The 13,334-nt window shown below is 39.3% G+C and overlaps 1 protein-coding gene across 1 annotated transcript; it reads right to left on the reverse strand.

Moving 5' to 3' along the window:
* Positions 1 to 813: 813 nt before the first annotated feature.
* On the reverse strand, positions 814 to 1,887 carry LOC114629606 (olfactory receptor 2Y1-like). Its single transcript, XM_028777674.1, has one exon. It carries the CDS (start codon positions 1,836 to 1,838, stop codon positions 903 to 905), a length of 936 nt encoding a protein of 311 aa, XP_028633507.1. The 5' UTR covers positions 1,839 to 1,887; the 3' UTR covers positions 814 to 902.
* Between the last annotated feature and the right edge of the window lie 11,447 nt (positions 1,888 to 13,334).

Consider the following 13,334-nt stretch of genomic DNA (forward strand, 5'->3'; position numbering starts at 1 on the left):
AGAAAGAAAGAAAGAAAGAAAGAAAGAAAGAAAGAAAGAAAGAAAGATAGATGTAAAGCAAACTGTCAAATACATGGGGAGAGATGACCATGGTAGAATGTCAAGAACCCATTGTCTCTTTGAATTTTCTCCATCTGCCTAAATCAGAAACCTTCTGGTTTTGTTTTCTTGTTTCTTCTTTTGTATATCTCCCCTTCATGGATCATTTTATTTTTGCTCATGTCTTCTATGGTCTCTTTTCACTTACGTGAAAGCCTTTTCAGGGCACTGAGCCTCCTGGCATGGTTTCCTGATGCAGCTGGTGAGACTCTGATGCTTCTTTGGGTATAAGTATCCTAATGGCAGAACCTTTCATATCTACAACTCTGCCACAGGCCATGGGTTCCTTATCTTTCCAAGTAACATGAGCCACTGGGAGGTCAGTGGGGTAACTACTATCAGGAAATGTAGAAACAGAACCTAAGGTGTTTGGAAATATAGCTAGCATGGCAATTATTTGGAAAACCAAATATATGTGAATTCATTCTCTATGCCTTTGAGTGAAGGGTCATCTACATGACATCACACTGGGAATCAATGACTTTGGATAAGGTGATGTCATATATAATTAAGCCTTCCTTCACTCTTATAAATGCTTAGGGCCTATCTCTACTTTACTTACAGTTTAAATGCAAGCCTTCCTTAATGTTCTTTTGTAAAGTAGCCAAATAGGTCAGTCCCTCCTCTCTTAGACAAGGACCTTATACACTAACCTAGAAATCGCTCCAAGAGACTCCTCTCACTTCAAATTCTCAGAAGATGGTTCTGGGACCCTGAGGTCTGTTTGCTAGTCACTAGTATCCCTCAAAGGTGGGTTTCAGATTATGAGTGGTATCACAGACAATGGTCTTGCTTCCTCCTTCTTACACTAAGTCTGTGCTTTTCCCAAGTACCTTCCACAGGGCCCCCTTCACATCCTTGTTCCTCAGAGTATATATTAAAGGGTTGAGAATAGGAGTGAGTATAGTATAAAAAACAGCGACAAACTTTCCCTCATTCTCTGAATATCTGTGGATGGGTTGGAGGTAAGTGTATATGCCTGAACCGTAAAACAGAGAAACTACAATGAGGTGGGACCCACAAGTCCCAAAGGCCTTTCTGCGTCCAGCCATTGACTTGATTCTCAGAATTGCCCTGGCAATGTGTCCATAGGAACCCAGAATCAGTGCAGCAGGGAAGATCAAGATTATTGTTCGGGCCACAAACATCTTGACCTCTGTTCCATTAGTGTCTTCACAAGCCAGTTTCAGGAATATGGGCATCTCACAGAAGAAGTGATTCAGCCGATGACTACAGAGGGGCATGGCCATAACAAGTCCTGTCTGAATCACAGAATTCACAAGGCCAGATACCCAGGAGGAGACGGCCAGTCCCTGACACAGCTGAGGGTGCATAATGGACGTGTAGTGTAGTGGACGGCACACAGCAGCATATCGGTCAAAGGCCATGACCCCCAGGAGCAGACACTCTGTGGAGACCAAGGCAAGGAAAATGAGGAGCTGGGCCACACAGCCTCCATAGCTGATGGTCCTATCAAGCCCACAGAGGTTAATGAGAAGCTGAGGTACGGTGCTTGTGGTGTAGCACAGGTCCAGGAAAGAAAGATGGGAGAGGAAAAAGTACATGGGTGTGTGCAATCTGACATCCAGCCGCGAGAGAGCAATGATGGTGGTGTTGCCGAGGAGAGTTAGCAGGTAAAAGACTAGAATAAAGACAAAGAGGAAAACTTCAAGGTGAGGGAAATCGGAGAAGCCTACCAATATGAAGCCTTCCCGTAAACTGGAATTGAAAGTTGTCATTGCCTTTCACTTGAGCAAAGAGAGGCCCTTTATGCAGAGCCTCTGATGAACAGTGTATGTTAAAACGTTACCCCCATGACCCCCTAAACATTCCATTCTCTATTTTACTACTCAATTCCACTTTTCCTGAATTTTTTCTCTTTTCTTCTTTAGACAGGAAACCACTAAGATAGGAGTGAATAGATTTTGTTTGAACTTTTGTCCTCCTTACATGTTCTCTGATTTTGTTCTTACCACTCAAGCATTTGGGAGGATTCTTTTGACAGCAATCCTAGGTCTCCTTGTCTAAGGGTGATGCAACTATCAGCTTCCTCACAGCATGAGGTTAGTATCCAAATACATCAACATGGAGACTACCTTTAGGATCCAGTGTGGACCTTTGAGTATGACTGACAAATGGAGCATTTGTATAGTACATGGCCCCCTAAAGTTACAAAATAAAGAGGTAAAACAGAATGCAAAATGTAGCATTAGTGTTTCCCTTTCTGCTGTTTTGATTGTTCCTCTTCTCTTTCTAGAAGGTGGAGTATTTCTGCAGATACTGACTGAAGACTAACAAGGCTGACATCATGAGCCCCTCCTCTGAGCACTCATCAGTTTCCATCCATTACTCCGGGTGCTGTCAGTGTGCCAACCCTGGAAAGCCTCCCACCATTGGCAGCATCTGTTGCAAAGGATTGAGAAAAGTTCACAATCAATTTGGTGGTGACTAGTTTGCAACAATTTTTTTTTGCAAGTCACTATTTCCCAAATATATTTCACTTAAAAAATGCAGTTAAGAAATCCATCTCTGGCCTTCCCAGGAAGAATTATTTTTTTCCTCTCTGGAACAAACTCTTTGTAATGCCTCTTCTCCAGTGCTTGCCATGCACAAGAAGTCTTTTGTGTGTCTGTGTCTCTCTCTGAGCTATGAGGTCCTAGGTGAGAGAGAACAGAGTGAGTTTTCAAATATTAATGTTCTTCTTTATGACATTAGAGGCTGCCACGTTGATATTATTTTTATTCATGGCTTGCAGTAGATGTCAACGTGAAAATTTGGGCTCTTCATTTCAACCTCTTAGAAATCCATGTTCTCTACTCAGAAGATTAAGCTACAACTGCATTGTAGTAAATTGTAGCCTTGGGAAGTGCATAAAAGTAGCTTTCAGTGTTGATATTTCTGTGCTAAAAAAAATCAAATAAGTGATAAGAAAGTTAATCAAAAATCAAGACAAGAAACTGAAAGCCAACTGAAGTCTCACCGGTGCTCACTGGGAACAGTTTTGGGATGCTGGCATGTTCCCTTTGCATTGATTCTGGTGTAGAGGAGGTACATCAACACTTCAATGCTGAGCGATGCTTCCAGGAAGGTATTCAGGTTCCGTGCCTGAAAGGTGAGCAATAAAGACAAAATGTTATAGTACAGGTGGTGTATCCAGCATAGCTAGGATGGATTTGAATGGCCATCTTAGGTACACTCATATAACAAACTCTGCCGTCAGACCCTGAGCATTGATCTTCCGATTTACCTATCATCTCTTCCAAGAGTCTCAGCTCACTTAATCAACAAAAAATCTTGTTCACAAGATTTTGGTGGAGATTAATTTTGGATACATCCTTAAATGACTAAAACATATTGCATATGCTGTCAACATTCTCTGTCTATACCACTATTCTGCAAGTCCTGTCCAACCGGGTCTGCTTAATTTAGTCAGTGCTGCATTTCCGTGGTCCAGTGCTGTTCCCAAGGCAGGAAAGGCTCCCAACAAATACTGTTAAATCAATTACTAGATCCATTATACACCTTGGCTCCAAGCCTGGTAATATGCAAGTGCTCCCGAAATGTTTGTTTTCTATGAGGCAGAAAATAAGAATACATCTGTCCTACATACAATTTAGTCATACAAGAATTCTTAGCCATCCATGATCTCTACTTTCATTGCTGGTTATAATAACATTCAGATATGCTGATGACTTTTCAAATGAATGAAATCTCACTCATATTAAAAATTCTGAAATCATAACTCAAAAGGATCTGAGTATAATGAAACGTGAGTACATAAGCCACTATAGTCAATTTGTCAATGTTGTCAACTGTCAGTATTGACACTACTGTCAGTAAGACGGTATTGAAGAGGAAAAACCAAATTTAGTTTTACCACTGCATGGGACAAATGTGCATAGAGGGTATCATGCTGAAATCTTGATATTTACTTACTTATTTAATATGTTAAAAAGATGACTTCTGAAGAAAGGTTTGTAAACTTTCTATATGACTGAGAACACAGAAGAACTGACTTGATTCCAAAGAGTGACAGAGGAAAAGCATCAGGAATCATGTAGAACAAAGGGGAGCTAAGAAGTAGAGAATCAGAAAAGCCACAGAGTGAAAAGAGCAGAACATTACTCCAGCCTCGCCTAGTAGCCAGGGGGAAGTGGAGAAGGCCAAAGCCACAAGGGAAGCCATCTAGCCCTGGTGAAAACACACCCTTGGTTTTAGCCAGAGGGCAATCCCATAATTCCCACAAGCTGTGAATGCACTAGGGGAGTTGGTTCCTGAAAGTCCAGGCAACACTGGAAAGCAAGTCTGTTTGAGCACTGCCCATATCTCAGAGAGCTTTAACCAAGCGCCATCTTGAGAAGGCGGCTGTGTGAGATCGAGCTGCTTTGAGAGCAGAGAAACAGGTAACAGCTGGGAGTCAGAGGCCCGTGGTGTTCAAATGGAAAACAACATCAAGAGGGAATAGTGGAGAGAGGAAGTTTGAAAGTATGGGCTTTTCTATGTCCACCCTTGTTCTGAGTATTTGTTAAGAGCTATTTATTAAGAGTACCTCAAGCCACAAACTCACATAACGAAACCCCTGCCTCATTTCCTCACTCACGGTATTTCTTCATTCGAATCACCCATCCCTTGCTTCCAGTTCTTCTAGTGTGGACTTCTGTCTTTTACTCCACTGTCCATCACCTACATCATGTTTTTTTTGCTAATGCATGCAATCTACTTTCACTCAGTCCCATGCACCATATTCTGTGCTTCCCTTGACAAAATCATATCAGTGAACTGATTTACTCAAGTTTGCAGTCTTAGTGCCCAATATAATGATAGTTCTAAGTATACTCCTGAGACTTGAATCACTCACCTGCTCGAGTGCACTACCAGATCCTTAGAACGACACAGAACCATGCAGTAATTTCTGTCTTGTTCAGAATGCTTGATGTGGAAGTAGTCCTTCCTCCTTGGGGACTGACCTTTTTCTCCCTGGTGATCTGGTGTTTGAAGAGAGAGCTTCAGTCCTGTGTAGCACCAAAAGTCAAGTTTTCTTCCATTCTTATTCTAACATATTGGCTTTCATTTGCCTAAGGGAGGTCCTTGGTCCCCCACTTCAATGCTTTAAGTGAGTCATTTCTTTTAAGGATGTGTGCTGCTTCATAAACCCCACAGTTCTGCTGATAACTGAGCAATCTACAGAACCAAACATCTATATCCACCCAAAGGGTCACATTAATGCTATGTCAACACTGACTGTAGTGGCTTGGTGTTTAGCACAGCCTACCTTCTTCTCTATGCACTGTCCTTGAGCCTATAATTTATACACCACTGGGTGTAGTTATAGGACCTTCCTTGTCTTTCAGAGAGCTTTCTTCCATTCCTTTCACAGAGCACATATATAGCCAAACATCTATATCCATCCATATATATATATATATGTGTGTGTGTGTGTGTGTGTGTGCGTGTGTGTATGTGTGTATACATATATATCATATACATGTACATATACATGGTTGAACTAACTAGGATATTTAGAAACATCTACTCAGCCATTTTCCATATTTATTCTCCCAATATAAGTTAACTTTGAAGGCTTATCTTCTACTACCGACCTCCTTGGCAAACATAAACATTTTGATACGTGCCTGTTTGTGATCATCTGTGCTCAGCCCTGTGTTTGTTTCTGAGTTGTGAATGCATCTGCCCATGCATGATCTGCCTTTGCAATGCATCGTTCTTTAATCAGAAAGCATGTTTAAATTTGTACAATAACATTTAATATTACATTTTCCATATGACTCCACTCATTTAATGACATCACTAGCCTATAGAACAGCATTCGAGAGATAAAATTGTATCTCATTGAAACAAAGGCAGAGATCCCACAAGTTCCTTCTAGTCATGTTCATTGCTGTGCTATATGAATTAAAATTTGAATCTAATTTCACATTGTTTCATTAAGCCTACATGTGTGGCTCTCTCAGTGTTTGGGAGATTAGCTCCATATCAAACCTCCCAGGCATCAAAGCATACTTGTACTCAATTTCTATTCCTACCTTTTCTACAAACTCATTCATCCCCTAATACAGATACTATTTCTGTCTCACTAGAAGTAAGACTGTCATCCCGTCCTACTGCATAAGCTTTGAATGCTGTGTTCAAGATCCCTAAACAGTCAAATTCACAACATTTTTAGTGTAAAATCAGATAACCAACGTTTGGGCCAATTCATTTCACTGGACATTCAAAGTCTAAATTAATTAACATGGTGCCTGTTTTTCCTGGCGCTACACATGATCTAGAATGGGTTGACCTCTGCTGCACACTCTTCCTACAAGTCTCCCTTGATTTATCAACAGCACCTGCAGCCACGCCTCCATTCTTTGTCTCCTGGTGCCGATGTCTACAGTTTACTTTGCATATTAGTGCCTTAACTATTCAGGAGTCAAACTTCAGAAAGGTCTTAAGATTATTCTAAACAAACACTCACACTTTATTAAAGGGATACTTCTCCTAATTTAATGTAGTTGTAGAAAAAGAGATGCAGGTGAGGATGTTTTTGATGTGCCATGTATCCTTAGGTAGGTGGATGGATGTGTGGATGGTGGAAAGAATGTCATTAGTAAAACCTTTGGCAAATCTTTACTTTTCTAAGCCTCAGTGAGATAATTAGCAGGAGAGGAACTTAATGCCAATTTTGTAACAGAATATTGATTTTTCTAGTTTTTAACTTTGAAGATAGAGTAGCCTATTCAGTCAGCAAAGGTAACTACTGCATTACCACCTTTGATTCTATTGGCTTCAGTCAATAGGAGACCAAATTGTATCTGTCTATAACTATAACACTGCATTAGCATTCTTGATTCTAGTGGCTTCATAGTCAATAGGAAACCAAATTGGATCTGTCTATAACTAGAGATGTTCAAAGAAGACAAGCCTTTCTTGGTCTTTTATTTTGTGGCAGAGACCATGGGTAAGGGCCTTGAGAAATCATGATCACATACCTTCTATCCCAGCAGTGACATTGCTGTGGGTCATGACTTAGAAGGTAGCAGCATCCTTGCTGTGCACCCTACACTTGGCCTAACCAACTGAGAACAGGAAGGAGCTGGTACATTGTCAAACCACCTCATGATCCTAAGATTCAGTGCATCACATGTTCCCTGGGGATGTTGTCCCATCTCCATAACAGCAGCATACAACTATTGTTTACAACATGTGGCCCTAGAGACGTCTGGGCCCTGTAGTAGCAATTATAATCCACTGAGAGATTCCACAGGAAAAAAAAAGTGTTTATCAAGTGTGGCCTTAGAGATCTCTGAGCCCCAGTATGGCAATTATAATGAATCAAGAGGCGCCTGTGTAAGAATTTTTTCTAAGTGTGGCTGTGGAGACCTGTGATTTCCAATGTAATGATTATAACCAACTGACTGGGTCCCCAAGATCTGTCTTACAAGTCTTAGTTCCCCCAGTTCCCCAAACTCTGACCAAATCAAGCTACTGGAGCAAGAATCTTCAGAATACAGTTCCACAATTGTGCCTATAATCTGCTTGGATTTCTCACACTCCTTCTACTCCAAGCCCAATCTTGACAGCTAGCTCTTCACCAGTCAGTCCCACCTTCAATCCATACTGAAAGTGTTTCCTTTTGTAGAAACTTCACATCATGCTCATGTTGTTGTCTGTGTTTATCATTGATCCAGTTATTTAATTTCTGACATGAAAAGCTTGATCATTTATATTTAGATCACACATAATGCTTAATGTTTTAGTGTTCATTTTAATCCTATAAATAAAGAACACTATATTTTGTCAGTGTATTGCAGAGGTTTTTATTGAACACTTAAGCTGTTTTACATAGTGTGGGAATAAAACTGACAATTAATGTTAATCTGTAACCACTGAGGAAACTAGATTTCTTACTATAAACTGAGTACTGACTCAAAAGCTTTCTTGACATGTGTCAACCTCAGTTTCCTCATCTGTAGAATAATGTAAATGAGACCTATAAAGTCGCACTGTTTGAGTATCAGTGGTTATGAATTTGAGGTGTGTGATGGAAGATCAACAGCACCACCTTTTCAGAGGAAAATATTGTCTCTGACTCCAAGGATGCTCACAGTCTAAGGAGAGACAGGCAACATCTGAGATCATTAGATTAAAAGTGATACGTGCAATAATTCTTCCTTTCATCCAGAGGGCCATAAAACCATGAAGGGAAGAATTCAAAATACTTGAAATATTATTACTTTACTGGATCTTACTTATTGTACATTCAATGTAAATGGCACAAAATGCCATGTACAGTTGTAAGAGTGTTTTTAAGAGTAAGAAAAGACATTTTCTTTTTTTTACTGACTTGTGAAAGAAAAGTAGCACCTGGACCCTGTCCCACAACAACTCAGTCTTAGCACTGGCCTCAAGTGCAGTGAGACTGAAGAGAGCTGACTGCTGGCAATCATTACTCCCTGATCCTTGAGTGTGGGTGCAATGTGACCAACCAACTCCTGTTCCCGCTACCATGATGGATTATGTTACATTACATTACATTATATTCAATGTGACCAACCAACTCCTGCTCCTGCCACCATGATGTGTATTTGTTATATTATATTCAGTATGATCAACCACCTCCCACTACTGCCACCATGATGAATTATACCCTCAAACTGTGACTCAAATAAAACCTTCCTCCTTTAAATTGAGTTTTTCGGGTTATTTTTATCACAACACCAGGAGAAATAACTAATACACTTTGTTTTAATTTCTTATATTTTTATGTATATTTCTGTGTTTTTATTGTTCGTTATATTTTACCCTGCATCTCACCTGAGTAGCTATGGTTGCCCTTTCTTCCTCTGAGCCTAGTATACAACACCTCCTCTACTCTCTCTCATGCCTCTAACGTATTCTTGGCTGAACATTCACACTTACTCCTCTCTTTCTTTCCTCCTTTTATTATCTCATTATTGATGCTTAAAACTCTATAAGAACACATTTTCTGAAAACAGTACCCTCTGATATTGTTTCTGAAAGTGTTCAGAAACACAGGTGAAATAATGCTGATTTCCAATGCAAACCAACACAGGATTGTTGTCAAATCATCATATTTGTTACTGCAGTCAGCTTCCCTCTAAGTGGCAGTGGGGAACGTAAAGTCAAGTGAAGATAACTGCACAGTACATAGATAAAGCAAAACAAACACTAACTGTGGAGCAGAATAAGCAGGAGAGGAATTCATCCCAACAGATAACCAAACTCAACAAAGAAACACAAAAGATATGAGAGGAAAAGCCATTACAACACACCCAGGAGCTCACAAATCTTCAGTAGCAGAAACCAAACATAACGAGGTAGCTGAAATACCAGTGAAACACTTCGGAATCTTACTTATAAGAGAAACCATGATTCAATAAAGCATTCAAATAAGCCTGTGAATGAAGTAAGAAAAGACATTTAAGACATAAAGAAGTCAGAGAAGTGGATTCAGTGGTCAGAGAGTTCCCTTATCTCTAAGAAATGGAGCTTACTGGCAGCAACATGCTGAGTCAAAGGATAGCAATCAACATTTGGATTAAATACAACCAAGCAGCCAGCTCGCATAGCTGTACTTACATATGATAACATAGACTTAAAATAAAACTACTCGTAAGCATAAAGAAGAACACTGGATTTAATAAAGAGAACAATTTGTCTGGAAGGTATAACCGTTGTAAATATCTACACACTGACTGTCGGAGTGGCCAGTTTTATGAATCAAATGCTAAAGGATTGATAGATCAGATTGGACCAGATAAAGTAAAAGTGGAAGAATTCAAAGTCCCACCATCCTCTTTAGATAGATCTAACTGAAAATCAACAAGGAAGTTTCAGAGCTAAACTATGACTTGAATCAATTGGATTATTTTATCTACAGAACACTCTCCAACAGATGCATAATTCACATTTTTCTCAGTGGTCAAAGAATAGTCTCAAAAAATAGATCCCAATAGAAGTTAGAGAGATGGCTCAGTAGAGAAAAGCACTGTCTGCTTTTCCAAAGGACCCAAAGTCAATTCCCAGCACCCATATGGCATCTCACATACTTTGTACTCCAGAGTATCTAATGTCCTCTTCTGGCCTTCAGGGGTACTGAAGCCTAACCTGACCCTAAGCCCAACCCTAAACCTAACCTTGTAGATACATGGTACACAGACATACATACAAGCAAAATACTCATACACACAAAATAATAAATAAATAAAAAAAACATTAGAGACCACAATGCAAGATTGAACAAATACAAAAGAATTAAAATAGTTTCTTATGTTTTATTGGAACACAGCAAAATAAAATTAGAAAATACAATAGAAACTATGTAAATAATTAGAGATCGAAGAATACATAATTGTAGAAACAGTGAAAAAGTCAGGAAGAAAAATTTAAAATTCTTAGAATCAAATTAAAAAATACAACTTACTAGAACCTCTAGGACACAGCTAAGAATGTGTTGTTTTGTAGAGGAATGTTTATAGCAATAAATACTTACATTGAAAAGTCAGAGATATCTCAGACAAATAACCCACTGATGGTTGTTCTAGAAAAACAGAAGTTAGGCTACATTCAGTAAACAGCATAAATAATAAAGAATAGGAGAGAAATTAATAAACTAGAAGTTCAAAGAATAACACATAGAATCAATCAAAACTTGTTTCTGAAGAGGAGGAGTGGATGGGGGAAGGGAGATGGGGAAGGAGCTGGAAGGAGAGGAGGGAGAAGAAACTTCAGTAAAGATGTAAAACAAATGGCCTGGTCCTTTGGGCTGGGGCAGACGCAGAGTTGGTCTGCTCCTGTGGAGATACTGAATCCTGAACCATCCTAGAGGAGCCACTGCACTCAGAGCAGCAGACACCAAGCTGGTTTGCACTTTGGAGACATCGTATCCTGAGCCATCCTAGAGGATCCACTGCACCCAGAGCAGAAGGATTTCCAGATCCAAGAGGTGGCCTGAGTCCCAGGAGTTCTTCCACACAGGAGATTAGGAGCATAAGACCACAGAGATATCTGGACTCTGAGGAGCTCTGCAACAATCAAGATAACTGGAAATACAGACTCCAGTCCTACACAGTGAGGGCAGGTAACACTAGAGTTAACCTGATGGCGAAATGCAAGCGCAAGAACATAAGCAACAGAAACCAAAGTTTCTTGGCATCATCAGTACCCAGTTCTCCCAATATAGCAAGCCCTGAACACCCCATCACACCTGAAAAGCAGGATTCAAAATTAAAATCACTTCTCATGATGATGATAGAGGATTATAAGAAGGAATTAAGTAACTCCCTTAAAGAAATACAGGAGAGTACAAGTAAACAGATAGAAGCCCTTAAAGAGGAATCACAGAAATCCCTTAAAGAAATGCAAGAAAACATAAAAAAGGAATTAAACAAAAACATTCAGGATCTGAAACTGGAAATAGAAACAATAAAGAAAGTTCAAAGGGAGACAACCATGGAGATAGAAAACCTAAGAAAGAGATCAGGAGTCATAGACGCAAGCATCACCAACCGAATACAAGAGATAGAAGAGAGAATCTCAAATGCAGAAGATACGGTGGAAAATATTGACACAGTTGTCAAAGAAAATGCAAAATGTAAAAAACTCCTAACTCAAAACATCCAGGAAATCCAGGACACAATGAGAAGACCAAACCTAAAGATAAGAGGTATAGATGAGAATGAAGATTCCCAACTTAAAGGGCCAGTAAATATCTTCAACAAAATTATTGAGGAAAACTTCCCTAATCTAAAGAACAAGATGCCCATAAATATACAAGAAGCCTACAGAACACCAAATAGACTAGACCAAAAAAGAAATACCTCCCGTGACATAATAATCAAAATATCAGATGCACAAAACAAGGAAAAAATACTAAAAGCAGTAAGGGAAAAAGATCAAGTAACATATAAAGGCAGACCTATAAGAATTACACCAGACTTCTCACCAGAGACTATAAAAGCCAGAAGAGCCTGGACTGACATCATACAGACCCTAAGAGAACACAATTGCCAGCCCAGATTACTATACCCAGCAAAACTCTCAATCACTATAGATGGTGAACCCAAGATATTCCATGAAAAAACCAAATTTGCACAGTATCTTCTCACAAACCCAGCACTTCAAAGGATAATTGATGGAAAACACCAACACAAGGAGGGAAAATACAACCTAGAAAAAGCAAGGAAGGAATCTTCCAACAACCCCAAAAGAAGATAACTATACAAACATAACTTTACCTCTAATAACAAAAATAACAGGAAGCCACAATCATTTTTCCTTAATATCTCTTAACATCAATGGTCTCAATTCCCCAATAAAAAGACGCAGACTATCAGACTAGATACACAAACAAGACCCAGAATTTTGCTGCATATAAGAAACGCACCTCAGTGACAAAGACAGACACTACCTCAGAATAAAAGGGTGGAAAACAATTTTCCAAGCCAATGGTCCCAAGAAACAAGCTGGAGTAGCCATTCTAATATCAAATAAAATAGACTTTCATCCAAAATTAATCAAAAAAGATAAGGAAGGACACTTCATACTCATCAAAGGAAAAATCTACCAAGGTGAACTCTCAATTCTGAACATCTATGCTCCAAATGCAAGGGCACCTACATACATAAAAGAAAATTTACTAATGCTCAAAACACACATTAAACCTCACACAATAATAGGGGGGGATTTCAACACCCCACTCTCAGCAATGGACAGATCATGGAAACAGAAACTAAACCGAGACACTTTGACATTAACAGAAGTTATGAACCAAATGGACTTAACAGACATCTATAGAACATTTCATCCTAAAACAAAAGAATATACCTTTTTCTCAGCACCTCATGGTACCTTCTCCAAAATAGACCATATAATTGGTCACAAAACAGGCCTCTACAGATACAAAAAGATTGAAATAATCCTTTGCATCTTATCAGATCACCACGGACTAAGACTAGTCTTTAATAATGACAAAAACAATGGAAAACCCACGTGCACATGGAAACTGAACAACTCTCTACTCAATGATGACTTGGTCAAGGAAGAAATAAAGAAAGAAATTAAAGACTTTTTAGAATTCAATGAAAATGAGGACACATCATACCAAAACTTGTGGGACTCCATGAAGGCAGTGATAAGAGGAAAACTCATAGCTCTAAGTGCCTACAAAAAGAAACTGGAAAGAGCACACACTAACAACTTGACTGCACAAC

The sequence above is a fragment of the Grammomys surdaster genome, unplaced genomic scaffold (assembly GCF_004785775.1).
Source record: "Grammomys surdaster isolate TR1022 unplaced genomic scaffold, NIH_TR_1.0 313, whole genome shotgun sequence".
Classification (NCBI taxonomy): Eukaryota; Metazoa; Chordata; class Mammalia; order Rodentia; family Muridae; genus Grammomys; species Grammomys surdaster.

Bases quoted from the DNA above. Each gene is read 5' to 3' on its own strand.
- LOC114629606 (XM_028777674.1), bottom strand. From the start codon at position 1,838: ATGACAACTTTCAATTCCAGTTTACGGGAAGGCTTCATATTGGTAGGC.